Source organism: Paramormyrops kingsleyae, chromosome 14 (genome assembly GCF_048594095.1).
Source record: "Paramormyrops kingsleyae isolate MSU_618 chromosome 14, PKINGS_0.4, whole genome shotgun sequence".
Classification (NCBI taxonomy): Eukaryota; Metazoa; Chordata; class Actinopteri; order Osteoglossiformes; family Mormyridae; genus Paramormyrops; species Paramormyrops kingsleyae.
The window spans coordinates 12298158-12313814 of record NC_132810.1 but is presented as its reverse complement, the minus strand read 5'-3'; the positions used below and the strand labels follow the sequence as shown (position 1 = coordinate 12313814).

General features: G+C 41.4%; 2 protein-coding genes across 6 annotated transcripts; one reads left to right on the top strand and one right to left on the bottom strand.

Moving 5' to 3' along the window:
• Positions 1-293: 293 nt before the first annotated feature.
• Positions 294-7925, bottom strand: lrrc57 (leucine rich repeat containing 57). Of its 2 annotated transcripts, none has more exons than XM_023828518.2 (6): positions 7864-7925; positions 5836-5943; positions 5400-5535; positions 3468-3736; positions 2907-3092; positions 294-1867 (listed from the first exon to the last, which is right to left on the bottom strand). In XM_023828518.2, exons 2-6 carry the CDS (start codon positions 5917-5919, stop codon positions 1826-1828), a joined length of 717 nt encoding a protein of 238 aa, XP_023684286.1. In that variant the 5' UTR covers positions 5920-5943; positions 7864-7925; the 3' UTR covers positions 294-1825. The 2 variants fall into 2 exon arrangements, with proteins under 2 accessions (XP_023684286.1, XP_023684285.1); XM_023828517.2 differs by lacking the exon at positions 7864-7925 and adding an exon at positions 6983-7230.
• haus2 (HAUS augmin like complex subunit 2) lies at positions 6393-11262 on the top strand. 4 transcript variants are annotated; one of them, XM_023828520.2, is made up of 7 exons: positions 6393-6555; positions 8424-8525; positions 8624-8719; positions 8817-8886; positions 9221-9353; positions 10537-10645; positions 10935-11262. In XM_023828520.2, exons 2-7 carry the CDS (start codon positions 8439-8441, stop codon positions 11052-11054), a joined length of 615 nt encoding a protein of 204 aa, XP_023684288.1. In that variant the 5' UTR covers positions 6393-6555; positions 8424-8438; the 3' UTR covers positions 11055-11262. The 4 variants fall into 4 exon arrangements, with proteins under 4 accessions (XP_023684288.1, XP_023684287.1, XP_023684289.1 ...); XM_023828519.2 differs by lacking the exon at positions 6393-6555 and adding an exon at positions 7597-7692; XM_023828521.2 differs by lacking the exon at positions 6393-6555 and adding an exon at positions 8107-8204.
• Positions 11263-15657: the final 4395 nt, after the last annotated feature.

Here is a 15657-nt window from a genome sequence, read left to right as displayed (position 1 = left end):
TAGGGTTTTAGTTTAAGTCAACGAAGGCAAATAAAAATGATTATAGACTGAGGAAAAAAATCCACAAAACAATTCAACAGCTTTATAGTCTTAAACACATTTAAGCTGCATTTATGGATAGCGAAGGACACCGGAAATAAGCGCTTCAAATGGATGCACTGATGTGAAATTGGCTAAAATGTTCAGTATCAGTAGATGTATAGCCTACTGCATGTGAAAATATCCACTTGGTGTCCTGCAGCTATGACAAGTCATGGTTATATATGATTACCACACATTAAACAAGCCCTTGCGATGTTTTACCTGTTTATTTTTACCTGGGCAATAGCGTTAGTCTTACTCCGCAATTCCAAAAGCATCCCCCCCCCCACATCTACCATTAAAACCATGGTTACCTCATACAGTACTTCTGAGAAAAAAAGACAAAAAAACAGCTGGAATATCAGTGATACACTTCTTAATCCTTGATCAGTGACTTTAAATATTAGAGCCGCTCTCTTTTATGAGGGCATACAAAATAGTAAGGCCTACTACACATTGGATGATATTGGTTTTAATTTACACTGATTCAATTTCAGCAGAATAAAACAAGCAGAAAAACATTAAATGTATTTTTCCCCAGATATACACACCACTAAATAAATAACCCAATATTTAGGAGTTCAAAGTTACAGCAGTCATTTTGAATAACTACAGGAATGGGACAGTGGACCGCTCTCACTTTCACTGAAATCCTAGTTTCATCCAAGAGTTGCCAAACCTATTCTGGACTCGTGGCTTTTGCATTACGAGTATATAAAGGCAGTTCAGATGTACTCTGGTCCTTGAACATGGCAGTAAAATAAATAGTTATTAAATATTTAAACATACTATGTACTGCTAGAATTGAAGGTAACTGAATTAGACATGAACATCTTTGCTTGTTTCAGTCTGCACAACACAAATGTCATTCCAAGAAAACCAAACCACCAGCTTTACATAATAAAACCCTAGTCTCATTTTGGGCCTTCATTTATACATATTTATATAAATTACCATCATTTCAGCAGTAGATCTTCAGACCCCTTCAGAATAAAGTTCCATGTATTCTGCCTTTAATCAGGCCTTAGAATGTAGACCTCCTGATTACAGAATGCAGAACACATATTGCTATGTAATAGACATTTCACTGAGCACTCCATTACACTGACAATACTTATTTGTTGCCTTCTGCTGTAATGACATTTTCCCTGGGAAATCATGGCTTTAATGTTGTCAGTTATTATGGTGATAAGACAAAATACAAAACTTGTAAAAGCTGCATGTTATGGTTATTATAATCATACAACAGTACTGTGACTCCCTTTTATATAAACCACTCAAAAGAAATTATACAATCAAGGCAATTTATAAATTCTTAGGTGGCAGTAATGCTGAACCAGCTAACCGCAATGAAAGAAATAAATCTTTCAATACTTGATAAAAGTATTTACAAAGTAATTTAAAAGGCTCGACATGCACACCTTGCAAGTAATCTGTGCTCATTAAATGACTTGAACCATAGTATCCCTAGTCAGTCACAGGCCTATCATCAAAATAAGTTCTTGCATGGGGCAAAGAAAATCCAAAAAGCATCCCATTCATGAGGCATACAATGCTGTAGTGAAATCCGGGGCCACAAGAGGGGGCTGGGGAGCTGCAAAGAGCCACTAGGAGTGTAAAAGCAGTCCTCCTCTCAGATCTAGCTGTTGGGCACCAGGCGGGGCTGCGGAAATCACGGCAAAGAGCCCCGTCTTTGTGCAGTGGGAACGATCAGCCACCAGACACACAGGGAGCCCTGGCCGCTTCAGGTAAACTTCTTCTTGGTAGCAGTGAAACGCTCCATGTACTGTGGGACAGAGATAGAGTCTTAGTGGAGAAAGCAACAAGGCAGCAAAAAAGAAACAGTATTAACATCACCGTAAACAGTATTAACATTATACTTTAAAAAGACACTATACACTGTCAACAGGAAGTTAAGTCAGGATGGATTTTTGGCAGTTGTTTAAAACCACAAATTTAAGTATTTCAGGTATCGTCACCTACCCCACCAGTCTGACATCAAAAACATGCCATCCATCCATTTTCTCTAACCGCTCGCCTTATTAAGGGTTGCGGGGGATCCAGAGCCTATCCGACTATGAACCCTGAACTGGGATTGACGTTCATTCCTCTCAGTGTTCTACGCCTGACTGTAGTTCTACTCCAGTTAAAGCTCTCACTCTACCAACCCCAGGGACTGCTACTACCTTCGTAAACATTTAACCAGAAGGAGCAAATTGGGATTCTCTGATTTCCCTTTGGTGTGTTTACTCAGAATGATGTGTAATGTGTTTGAATGTAAACTGCATTTATTAACTAAATTTAAGGTAAAGAAGAAGAGACAGGTGGATAAACTATTTAATCACGGAAACAATACTTTTGCGTTGATTAAATGCTTTTAATTTTACAAAACAGGAACTCATCACTTCTAGTTTATGTACATATTCTGTTTTCTAATACCATCTCCTTTCTGCTGTAGTAGTTGTGACATTTAATTAAAATCTTGTTTAACGGTCCCAAAATAACATCTTAATCTATTTTTAGTACGTGTAGCTGTCCTTTTGTTGAACCCGAAAATTGCAGAGTCATCAAAAACAAACTACCATCATATATTGCACAGCAAAATACATCTTACCTATAACTTATGTACAGCTGAACATTTCATATATTTTTATATCTTATATTATCTTTCCTTATTTTTTCTCTCTATATTTGTTATCATGCACAGCTGCTCGGAGTGGCCAGGGTCACATTCCACTACATGATGTATGTGTACATGACGAATAAACCTCTTGCATCTTGTCTGGCATCACTGAGCTGTGAAGTCGTCGGTCCAAGCGGCTCACCTTGTCGTATCCCTCCAGGTCTCGTAACTTCTTCATCTCAAATAGGTTGCCCTCCAGTGACAGGAGTGACACCTGGGAGTCTCTGAGGATGGACGTGGGGATGGAGGAAAGCTCCAGGCAGTTCTCCTCCAGCCTGAGCACTTTCAGCCGGGGGCAGCCACAGAGCTCTGAGGATACCATGGAGATCTAGCCCACAGAGGAGGAGGGGGGGGGGGAAACAGGCAGAACACTAAATGCATTTTCAATTTACTCTGGTAAGCTAAAGAAGATACTTCACAATTAAAAAAAAAAACAAAAAAACTTTAACATCCCTCACAGTCACGTGCTTTGAATCTACCCATTAGAATGGTGGGCAGTCACAGAACTTGACAGCAAAACAAGATGATATTAGACAATAGAGGACTTCACTTCTAGCCACAAAGCACCAGACTAAATCATCAAAGATGAGGTAAGGCGATCCCTGTTACTTTCCATTTGACAGTCCTAGAATTTTATTCACCAGCTCCAATCTCCACACATTGCATGCGTTCTGTTCTTCCCTCCAAGAAAAAAATCGCCAACCTGATTTTGGTTCAGGTTGATCTCTATGACCTGCAGAGCAGCCACCTCTGCAGGGACTGTGCTAATCTGGTTCTTGGATAAATCCAGGAGGTCCAGATGCCGCAGGGCACCTAGGCTGCTAGGGAACTCCCGGAAGCAGTTTCCAGAGAGGCCGAACGTGCGCAGTGAGTTGAGCTGTCCGATGGATGCTGGCAGTCTATGCAGCTGGTTCCCATTCAGGTTCAGCGTCTCCAGCTTCCTTAGCTTCCCAATTTCCTCTGGAAGTATTGCTGAGTAGACAGAAGCAAAGCATACTACGTTTCATCGACCGATTTCACAAATGAAATGATTATAAAACAATGAAAAGAAAAAGCAAACTACAAAATTTGAGTTAAATACAATGAATCATAATAAGCACACACACACTACTTTGTGACGCTCAGGAAAACACTGGGCGGCTTCAGCAGTTTGTTGGCTTGAGGTACAGTACAGTATGTAGTTAATTGTTATACAGTAATAAAAGTATGTACAGTATGTTTCCAACTTATCAACAAATTTGATTAAAAGACAACCTGGAGACTGCCTGAACTGCCCTATACAGTATTTAGAAATTAGTGTGTGTGTGTGTGTATGTGTATGTGTATATATATATATATATATATATATATATATATATATATACATACACACACACACACACACACACACACACACACACACACACACAACTTTACTAGGTACACCTGTTCAACTGCTCATTGTAGAAAATACATAATCAGCCAATCATATGTCAACTGTACAATGTATTACATCATGCAGATACAGGTCAGAAGCTTCAGTTAATGTTCACATCGAACACCAGAATAGGGAAGAAAGGTGAATTAAGTGACTTTGAAAATGCCATGGTTGTTGGTGCCAGATGGGCTGATATGAGTATTTCAGAAATTGCTGAGCTGGGATTTTCATGCACCGCTATCTCTATGGTTTACAGAGAATGAGCCAAAAAATAAAAGACCAGCTGGAGAAAATGCCTTGTTGATGGCAGAGGTCAGAGAAGAATGGCCATACTGGTTCAAGGTGACAGAAAGACAACAATAACTCAAATAGCCACTCATTACAACAAAGGTATGCAGAACAGCATCTCTGAATGCATAGCAGGTCGAACCTTTAAGCAGTTGGGCTACAGCAGCAGCAGACCACACCAGTGGCCTGTGCTACGGAGCAGGGTCGGATTTAAGGTACCACAGTTTAAATGGACTTCATATTTGTTCACTTACATTTTGCCCAGACTACCTTAAATCCGACAAGTTACCCAGACAAGCCAGTAACCCCGTTTCGTAGTACAGACCCTATTTGCCTCCCCTGTCAGGTAAGAACATGAAACGGAGCCTACAATAAGCCCGGACTGGACAATGGAAGATTACAAAAAAATGGTAGCTGGTCAGATCAGTCTTGATTTTTGCTGTGACATTCAGATAGTAGGGCGAAAATTTAGTGTAATCATGAAAGCATGGATCCATTCAGCCTTGTAAGAACAATTCAGGCTGCTGGTGGTGATGTAATAGTGTGGGGGATATTTTCTTGGCATGCTTTGGGCCCCTTATTACTAATTGAGCATTATTAAATGCCACAGTCGACCTGAGTTTTGTTTTTGACCATTTCCATCCCATTATGAACACAGTGTATCCAGCTTGTAATGGCTACTTCCAGCAGGATAATGCACCATGTCACAAAGCTCATATCATCAGACTGGTTTCTTAAACATGACAATGAGTTCACTGTACGCATATGCCCTTCACAGTCACCAGATCTCAATCCAATAGAGCACCTCTGGGATGTGGTGGAAAGGAGGGACCAACTCAGTACTAGTAAGGTGAACCTAATAAAGTGGCCAGTGTGTGTATGCAGGAACAGTACAGTTTGTTCACTTGTCTTTAAGTACAAAACACTTACTGAGTCTGTTACTGTTTATGCTGAGGCTCTTCAGCTGGGCAAAGCTGCCGATGAAAGCAGGAAGGGCTTCAATCTTGTTGCTGGATAAATCTACTGTCCGGAGGTTTCCGGTCAACCTCTGCAGCTCCTCTGGGAACTGAAATACATCAGAGGGACATTACTCAGACCCAGAGCAGCCAAACAGTTAAGGCAATGGTCCATGTTCTTCAAAACAAATTTGTGACAGATCACATCAACAGGCACCAAAGGAATCTCAACCAACAGGGCTGATTTTGCATTGGTACAATAAAAGCATGAGCATGTAACAGAAAAACAATACCAATATATATAAAATGTTTTTGTGTTAGTTATAACTATGTATTTTCTCAGGGCAGTGACTTTTAAAACAGGTCACCCATAAGTTCAGCTGTGTAGGATAAAGTGTGGGAAGTCTGACCTCTGGAAGACCTTTTCCTGTCAGCTGGAACACTCCTGTCTTCTGAGAGGTCTCCAGGTGAGCTTTGAGGGCACTGTTCCCCATTGCTGAGCCGGCTTCTCACTCAACCTGTGTGATCACACCCACTTCAGTGCACCCGTTTACCTCCCCCAAGTTTCCCCAGAAGCCAGCACTCCGCTGCAATGCCCATCTGAGGGAGGTTATGAAAAGTAACGCATCCTCTTAAGATTGATGTCTGGTTAGTGCAATGTAAGCTCAGTAAGGACATGTAAGGGCAGTGTGTGGCTCAGCCAGCTAAGCCTGTATGGCTATGGTCAGAAGGTTGCTGATTTGAGTCTGGCCTCGGCAGTATAGTCACGTCTATGGGCTCTTGAGCAAGCCACTTAACCCCCAGGTCCATAGGCATTGCTGCAGGTGCTGCCCATTCGCTGCCAAGCTTGCTCTCACTTTTGTATGTGCCAGTGTGTCATGGACAGCAAGAGGGGGTTGGCAAAAAGAGAATTTCCCCACGGGGATTAATAAAGTGTCATTATTATAATCAGACGCACGTGAACGCAGCAACTGATGTGACCTCATCGCTATTCATGCGTCGTCGTTTTTGTTTTTTTAAACCCCTCCCCATTGTTTTCACAATGCATCTGCAGCTCCAAATTTAAGTTCATAAAATGCTGACCAAGAAGCACATTTATACAAAGTCAGACGAACCCCACCGTCTACTGCGTAAGTAATGCAAGCTAGCCAGTTACCTCACATTGAAGATAAAGTTGCAATAATTAAAACATTTCGTAGTCACGGCGGGGGTTGCTGTGTTACCATTTACTAGAAGATGGCTGACTAGTGAATAAAGATTTCACTGTTACTTGTTTTCAATGAAGGTAGAAATTGCCATCTTAAAAAGTTTTCTTCTATTGAAAGGACTAAGCGTTAGCCAACATTAACAATTAAGTCGGTTCGTTTAAAAGTCAAGTTAATTTACAACGATATGAACTTAGCGCAACGTTCAGGAGTTTCACTGACAAATATCAAAAACAGACAAATACGTGCAAATGTTACTCGAAAAAAAATTAACGTTTCCCACAAAAATGACAGCATGCTCGCCCATCTCCTTGTCACTGCAGTAAATAATTACGCGTTGTTGTTTACTTACGTCGAGCCAGCAACAGTCTCGATGAGTGACTATGAAACTAAAACGAAAATTCTGCGCTTATGTAGTCTTTTTGAGTTTTACACTGAAATTTCAGAAAAACGAGAAAATAAGTCGCTAGTTGACTTCTCCTAAAAACCCTAAGTGCATTAGGTCCTGGCTTTGCAAAAGCTGACCGAGGCCTAACCCGATTCCTGTGCTCCTATTGGTCCGCGGCGTTTCAGCTCGTGCTGTGCGTATATTTAAAGGGGAAGTAAGTGCTTTTATTCGAGACTTCGTGAGCCCATCCCAGGAAAAACACGGGGTGGGGACACCATGGATGAGATAATTATGGGACCCACAGTCGCACATACTATGAGAGGTTTAGAGACGCCATTTCACCTAATCGCATGTTGCACGCGCATTAACGTGGAAAGACATTAACATGGAGTGGGATTAAGACCCACAGTCTAACAGTAGTACACGCTTGGCCATCGATCATGCCACTTTGAGTAAATTAACGTAAAATAATTATTCATGCGTTATTTGCCCATAGAGACAATCAAAAAAAAAAAAGAAGAATAAAAAACAAATGAAATCAGATATCTGGCGAGTGGAAGTTGTGAAGGAACATCAGTGCCTTTGTTGCTTCGGTTCAAGCCTAATATTTATTTCCGCGAAAAGTGTTTACAACTTTTATTATGCAGGACAAAACTACATATGATACCCAGGAGGTAAAAAGATGACGATAATGTTTATCATTTTCATTAAACATGATTACCAAAATACGGAAATAAAATTTATCAGTGAATTATAATCTCACATTTTATGTATTCTTTTTCTGTTTTGTAACTGCACATGTGACAATTTAGTGCTGATAAAATGTGTAAAGTTTTAAAGTTTACCATCACGGTTTTGGGAATCCACAGACGGTCCACGTTTTTGTTCACTCCTAGCTCCCTGTCAGGCAATTCATATCTTTGCTAGGAGGGAGCAAAAACGTGGACTACTGGGATCCCCGTCCCCCGATGACCAAATTGGGAAACAGGAGCAAATTAATGCTTTAAAGCAATGAGTGTTGTTAATAGACGAATTACCATAGATTATATTATTCTGACAGGTAAGGATTATTCTAGGTGGATCGTAGTAATGTGTTATGTCAGAATAAAGATAGACACGCTCATCTATCGATGGCATCAGTCCTTGACTCGTTTGGCCTGCTTAGACGTAAAGTGTCGCAAAATATGTACGTCATCATAAACGCTGATGAAGGCGGGCTGCGTTTGAATGTTTCTTTTTTTCTTTTTATTAAACAATAAATAGTTAGGTGTTTTAATAATATGTAAACTTTCGCTTTAAACTTAAAAAACTTTTTTGTAATCCGTTACACTAATAAATGTGTCTGCGTTAGAAATAACTCTTTTCCTCTTGCTGCCGTATAATAAGGCTCGGTTCGCTTTTTCAGTTGCTGACTGCCACAATGAATCCATGGGACCCCGTATCTTATTCTGTGACACCTGCTGCCCAGGTCTTAGCAAGATGTGTAGCCTCGGGAGTTCTGTCTCAGGTTAGGCACATAGTTTGATCGTTTCAAAATAAGGAGTATTGATTAACTTGTATATCATATGGAGTTTCAAAATGCCCTTTTTCCTCCATTTCTTTTAGGGAGATCTCGATGCAGTTCCCAGAGAAAAGAATGTATTTTCTCATCACCTTCTGGAAGCTGAACGAGTTGTAAACATGAACAGTGAGACTGATAATGTATGATGCTATTAAGCGTATTTAATTTCATTTAGGTTTGACTGCCTTCTTATTTTAAAACATTTTATTCACCTAAGTTGTACTGTGAATACTGTAGAAAAGACTGGAGATTGAGCTGCTGAAGCTCGAGAAGGAGACTGCAGATGTGACTCACAGCTTCTTTCTCAGTAAGTACAAATGGTTTTCTGGCTATTGTGAAATGTATTTGATTAAGTGTACTAGTTAAGTGTAACATTAACGTGAGTAAGATATTATATAACCTTTAACCTCCTGAGACCCTACGTCTTCATATAAGGACATCATTTTTAGTTCGAAACTATTAATTGTTCAAAAAAATAATGTTTGGTTTTTATGATTATGAGGTCCTACTAATCCCAAATAGCTAAAGGAAATAAAACATGCACACCAAACAAAAGCCTGGGACCCAGGAGGTTAATAATCTACAGATGTAGTTAATGGCAAAGTGCCAAGGCCAACTTGCTGGCATTGCCATTTGTGCAGGTCAAAAGTTCACGGCCTTGCAGCAGTTCACATCCCACCTCCAAGAGGTTCTGCGCGAACAGACAAGCCTGCGGCAGAGGCTGATGAAGCCCTTGTGCCAGCAAAACCTGCCTGTTGAGGCCAGTCTGCACAGGTGCATGAAGTCAGAAGGCTTTGGACACAGTCTATTACTAACATATATGCATCCCTGTATATGTGCTGTTTTTCCTAGTTTTGTCACGTACACAAGCATGCACTGTACATGTGTGTAGTGAAATGCATTTTCCACCTGCTTCATGGACTTGCTCAAAAGGGTAAAAATAAACATAACATTAAATTAAAAGCATAAAAAGCAATAACTGAATTTGCGTAGGGCAATGGTTGGAAGATGTTTTTCAAATGTGTGATTGTGTTTAAACACTAACAGGTTACTAGCTGACTGTAACACCCCCCCCCCCCCAAAAAACATATAAACTCTAGTGCTCTTTATCCATCTAGATCGGGGATAGGCCATCTTACCCAGAAAGGGCTGCTGTGTGTACAGGTTTTTGCTGGAACTCATTAAATCACTGATTAGGTGATTGATTGGCTGAAGAGTTCTTGCACCTGGGTTTGAACAGCTGACCTAAAGGTTATCCCAAAATCCTGCATATACACCAGCCCTTTGCGGATAAGATTGGCCATGCCTGATCTAGATTGTTGTGGTGAAAGCTGCTTAGTTGTGGAGATATTTTTACTGCCAAGGTCAGTCTTCTCTCGCATATAATGGGGCTGAATGGTATTTTTTCTTTGGTGATTAAAGCACCAAAAAATAAATTTAAAAGATTCAACAACAGTCACCAGAAATCATGACCCAGTTATTCAAAATAATCCACAGGCCTTGTAATGAGGAGTTTTACATAGGAACTATTTTCTTTCGAATCGCTGGGTGATCCGGGTAGTGTGTGGAGTTAAGAGTTTTTGGTGTTTTGATTACTACAGGAAGAGTGCCAGTCTGCCCCACTGAATTTGAAAGAAGACTGACACATCTGCAGCCGATATCACCAAAACTAAGCAGCTCACACCGCAACAATCTAGATGCATAAATAGCAGTATAGCCTGTCTGATGATTTTTATTGATTTTGGGATGAACTGCCTCTTTAAGCAGTTACTATCCTTACAGAAGTAGTGTGCAGAAATATCCGGTGAACACTTGAACAAATTTATTTATATTAGTTTTAATAGGTATTTATAGTCAATGAGTGATTTTCATACCCCTCTTTGTGGTTTTGAACATGCAACTATAAATTATGCCCAAGAGACAATTTAATACATAACTATTAATGAATTGTTCTTAGGTATGTGGTGGAGCTTATAGATATGGCAGTCGACTTGATCAAAAATTTGGAGAGCAAGATGAGGACGACTCGGACGATTCCCAGTATAAATCACATGATGACCAGAATGGTAAGACCTGATAAAGAAGTGGAATCCAATGCTGTGTCATGTATGTTAGTGACTTTTAGACATAATTCTTATCAATTCAAAAGTCATAGAAATTTGTAGTGCACTTTAAATTGCTGAATTTCAAATAGATTTACATATATGTTACTATTGTATTATTTGAGAGGTGTGGGGCTTAACTAAAACGTTTCCACAAACGGTCAACTATATAGACGAATGAAGAAAAAATGTAAACGTCTCAGTTTACATTAATTAAAAACATGATTAAACTAACAAGCCGCTCTCCTCTCAGGATAATGTCCTGGCACAGCTTTTGACTCAGGTTGCAGACATACAGGAGCTGTCCAGACAAATTCTACAGTGGAAGGACCACCAGCGCAGCGAAATGACCAAGAATGACTCTCATTCCTGAAATCAGTCAGCCTCTTCTATGAGTCCTCTCCTGTAAAATTGACTCAGCGCTCTTTTAAAGATGAACGTGCCTTTTTGAAATTTTCTTATAGTGTGCATTTTCCATGATATACCTTGCTGTAAATTAGTTCCTTTCAATAAAAACTGTCGGTGATGTAGTTGCATAAATATGTAATTAATTGAAAAATAAAGCCTATTGCCTTTTGATAGATGTAGAGTTCCCTTGTAATTTCTACTGTGGTGGGTGGACCTTTTGATGCACAGCGTTGTCATCTTTTATTTGATTGGCTGGGTTCTGTTAACTGCCACATGCTCAGTACAGGAGGGGAATTTCCCGCTCTGCATCTCAGACTGCCCATGCAGTCGTTGTGTTATGGCCGCTGTACTGGACTGGCCGCTCGTGGCAAACAGGTGTTTTTGCTTTGCTCAAAATTTCCACCTTCTCTGCCATCAGCAGCTTCTCAGAGAGGCTGTCAGGGCTGCGTAGCTTCTTGACTGCGATGAGAATGGATTCTACCTTTCGCTTTATTTTAAAACTAAACTTGCCTCCATAATTATTTGGGATAATTGCCATTTTAATGCATATTTTTATTGAGATCCAAAATCTCTCTGCGGAAAAAAAAATACGGGTGTAATTTTAGCTGTGATGCATGTTAATTTTACAAAATTATACTTGTGCACAGATTGCAAATGGGTGTATATATAAACACATGCAGTGCAAAACATCCTCAACGGGCATTTTTGCCACTAACTAAAAATCAAGAGAATGCTTTTCCATTTCCACTGTATTTCTGGTGAATTGCCTCCACCTTCATCTTGCAGACCATGCTTTTTTCTTCTTTAAAGCTGCACCTGAGGAGTATTTCAATGTGCTAAGAAGAATAAGTGGGTTTTTATCTGAAATGCAGGATTACAGAAGCTTTGAGGCAATTAATCAGGAGCCATGTCAGCTGTACACATTTTCAATCTGCTATATGATCTCTGACCACTGTTCTTAGCAGTTCTCCAGCATAAACTGCTCCTGCAGTAGGTCCAGGGTTCCAAAGAAGATATTGTGGATGTCAGGGGTTAAGAAATCACAAATGCCACTAGAGGTCATTATTACTGTAGTTGATGTTAAACCTGGGCTACTTTAAGCCCAGATGAAACATTGCAAAACATTAGTTTTAATGGAAAAAGTGGTGCTTTGAACACCATGTTGTGTTATGCAAGCAGCCGAGAAGGCATTTGTACAGCACTTGAGTAGGATCCTGCGGACACTGCCTTTTTAACTTGGTGGGGCTTATATGCACGTTACTGCTGATTGGGTAACACCTCCAATACACCCACTAATCGACAGAAAACGTACCTCAGCCTTTTTCGCAACATTTCGAGGAAAGGTGTCGTTCAGCCTGGAAACCATAAGCTAACGTTGCACACCTTTTCAGATTGAACGTGCAATTGTTCTGCACATAGTTCAGCTGCAGTTTAAGACAGGCTGGTAGTTTAAATACATCCTCAAATCAGACATTATTAATAACTGTAGGCAAGTCTGATGAAACCTTATAGGTTTGTATAGGTTATATTTAAAATTTTAAAGGCAGAAAAGGTTATAATTCATACTAATATATCCTGTTTTTTTATTCCAAAGTAGAAAGATGTGCTGATAAACTGATCTTTACTGCAACCTTGCATTAGTGAAGAAGTTTGCAATATATTTTCCTTTATTAAGCTTGTTGGATCAATGTCCATCCTTCCATCCATCCATCTTCTCCCGCTTTTCCATGTCAGGTCGCAGGGACAGCAGTCTAAGCAGGGAAACCCAGACTTCCCTCTCCCTGGCCACTCATCCAGCTCCTTTTGGGGAATCCCGAGGTATTCCCAGGCCACCCGAGAGACATAGTCCCTCCAGCGTGTCCTGGGTCTTCCCCGTGGCCTCCTCCCTGTGGAACATGCCCGGAACACCTCACCAGGGAGGCGTCCAGGAGGCATCCTGACCAGATGCCCGAGCCACCTCATCTGGCTCTTCTCAATGCGGAGGAGCAGCGGCTCTACTCTGAGTCCCTCCCGAATGACCGAGCTCCTTACCCTATCTCTAAGGGAGAGCCCAGCCACCCTGCGGAGGAAACTCATTTCGGCCGCGTGTATTCGCGATCTCGTTCTTTCGGTCACTACCCACAGCTCGTGACCATAGGTGAGGGTAGGAATGTAGATCGACTGGTAAATCGAGAGCTTTGCCTTTTGGCTCAGCTCCTTCTTCACCATGACAGACCGATGCAGCGCCCGCATGACGCCGCACCGATCCGCCTGTTGATCTCCCGCTCCATCCTTCCCTGACTCGGAGAGGGTGCCTGTGGAGCGGTACCTTGGGAAGGTCCCAGGCTTTGGAGAATCCGCAAAGGTCTCGGAGGGAGCGATGCTGGAGCTTATCCCTGTGTTGCACGAGTCTGAAAGAAACTGTGAAAATGAGAAAGTTGGAGCTAAGAATGAGAGGAGGAGGAGGGTCTGACGCTATCCTCCAATAAACGCTTAGCAGCAGCAGTTTGACCTTGTGTCTGTGAGGGGAGGGTGAGTGGGTAGTGTTTGACCCCCCTGCAGCAGCAGCAGCAGCAGTTTGCTTGTGCTCACTCCCTACCACTTTCACACGCTCACACACAGGAAAACTGCTGCTGCTGCTACTGCAGGGGGGTCAAACACTACCCACTCACCCTCCCCTCACAGACACAAGGTCAAACTGCTGCTGCTAAGCGTTTATTGGAGGATAGCGTCAGACCCTCCTCCTCCTCTCATTCTTAGCTCCAACTTTCTCATTTTCACAGTTTCTTTCAGACTCGTGCAACACAGGGATAAGCTCCAGCATCGCTCCCTCCGAGACCTTTGCGGATTCTCCAAAGCCCGGGACCTTCCCAAGTTACCGCTCCACAGGCACCGTACGCTCACACTCCATCAGGTAACCGACCCGCTCAGCCCCCCGTGCTCAGCTCCGTCCTCGGCACCCTCGTAGCACAGGGCTATTCCCATAAAAAAACCCCAATCAAAAGCACAGAATTCACTCTCCTCAAAATAAAATAATATAATAAATAATTCATAATAAAATAATAAATAAATAAATAACAATAAATTAATAAAAAATAAATAAAAACCTCTCCCAACGTCACTAGTCGTGACGTCACGCCCCAGACCCGCCCACCCAGTGAACTTTTCACCCGTGACCTTTTTGACCTTTGGGTCATAAACCTTTTTGAAAGAAGCGCCATTATCCATCTCTCTCCAGTGCTCCCGCTCGCTGACTTTCAATGTTGAGCCCAGCAATATTTTTCATCTGATGTTGTACATTCTCACACATACACTCCTATGGGCAATTTAGTAACTCCAATTAACCTCAGTATGTTTTTGGAATGTGGGGAGGGAAACTGGAGTACCTGGAGGAAAGCCCATGGCAATATGGGGAGAACATTCAAACTATACACTCAGAACCATGGCAGAGACTAAAACCCTGATCCGAGAGGTGAGAATCAGCGGTGCTGATAACCGTGCCACAATGCCACCCCTTAATAGGATCGTAAAATGCTAGTAGTCAAGTGAGGCTGAAATGAATCTGTCTCAGTGTCATTTTGACATTACTTTTTAAAGAAATAAAACTGATACCCTAATTGACTTCATACAGGACATGTGGGTAACAAGACTCGTGCAGTTGTGGAATATTTAGTCTGAAAGACTTTAAAGTGGTGTATGTAAACTTCTGTCCTCAACTGTAAGTACCACAACTTTAAGAAGATTGCCTCCAATTTAAGGTATGTTAGATACCGACACAGAAGTTTTTGAGAGCCCCAATATGTGTGTCATAAACCCCCATAGGTTATTAAAGATGGACTCATTGTCGTACGATCCTCGTGTGTACCACGCCCCCCTCGTCACCTCCTGTGAATTCCTGATTGTTCTCAGCTGTTTTGCATTTCTGTCCCTTAGTCTTGTGTATTTAAGTCCACGTCTGAATCCGTATCGTCAGATCTGTCATTAACGTTTGTACTGTGTGGTTACCTGTCCGTCCTGAATAAACCCCGTCCGTTGGATATCCGTCTCCCTGCTCACTCGCCCGTCACACGATCATAAAACTCATGGACATACACAATTTCTTTTGATTAGATTGATTTGACTTGATTGGACTTGTGTAGAGTAGCCTGTAAGGCACTTTCTATCCACATGAATACTGAAGCCTGCAAATAACTGTATGTGTCCAGAGTTGGCGCTAGAGATTTTGGGCCCCGTGAATGCATATCATATTGGGTGCCCAACCCAGAACAATCCAGTTATGTTCCAAATATTTTAGGGCCCTTGTCACTCAGGACCCTTGGAATCATCCTTTCTCCCCCTCTCCCAGTCTATCGTACATTTTAGGCAACTTGCAAAATGTAAAGTAGTCCGTTTTAAAATTATAAAATTGAAGCGCGCTTGTTGATTTTCTCCAAGCAGTTCTCAAACGTGCCACAGTGTGGTGCAATTGTTCATCTTAACAACGACGGTAGGCAGCGACCTATAAACGATTAAGCATCACAAAAACACGATAGCCACTATAATCATCACCTGTAAATAAAACTTTATTTAATATAACAGTCACTGCCATT

What these genes read in the sequence shown, in the direction of transcription:
- haus2 (XM_023828519.2), top strand. Translation starts at nt 7,660, where the DNA reads ATGCAGGACAAAACTACATATGATACCCAGGAG. An exon ending in CTACATATGATACCCAGGAG is followed by an intron (nt 7,693 to 8,423) that starts GTAAAAAGATGA and finishes TCGCTTTTTCAG; the next exon opens with TTGCTGACTGCCACAATGAA. An exon ending in ATCACATGATGACCAGAATG is followed by an intron (nt 10,646 to 10,934) that starts GTAAGACCTGAT and finishes CTCTCCTCTCAG; the next exon opens with GATAATGTCCTGGCACAGCT.
- lrrc57 (XM_023828518.2), bottom strand. Translation starts at nt 5,919, where the DNA reads ATGGGGAACAGTGCCCTCAAAGCTCACCTGGAGACCTCTCAGAAGACA. An exon ending in CAGGAAAAGGTCTTCCAGAG is followed by an intron (nt 5,536 to 5,835) that starts GTCAGACTTCCC and finishes GATGTATTTCAG; the next exon opens with TTCCCAGAGGAGCTGCAGAG. An exon ending in CATAAACAGTAACAGACTCA is followed by an intron (nt 3,737 to 5,399) that starts GTAAGTGTTTTG and finishes CTGTCTACTCAG; the next exon opens with CAATACTTCCAGAGGAAATT.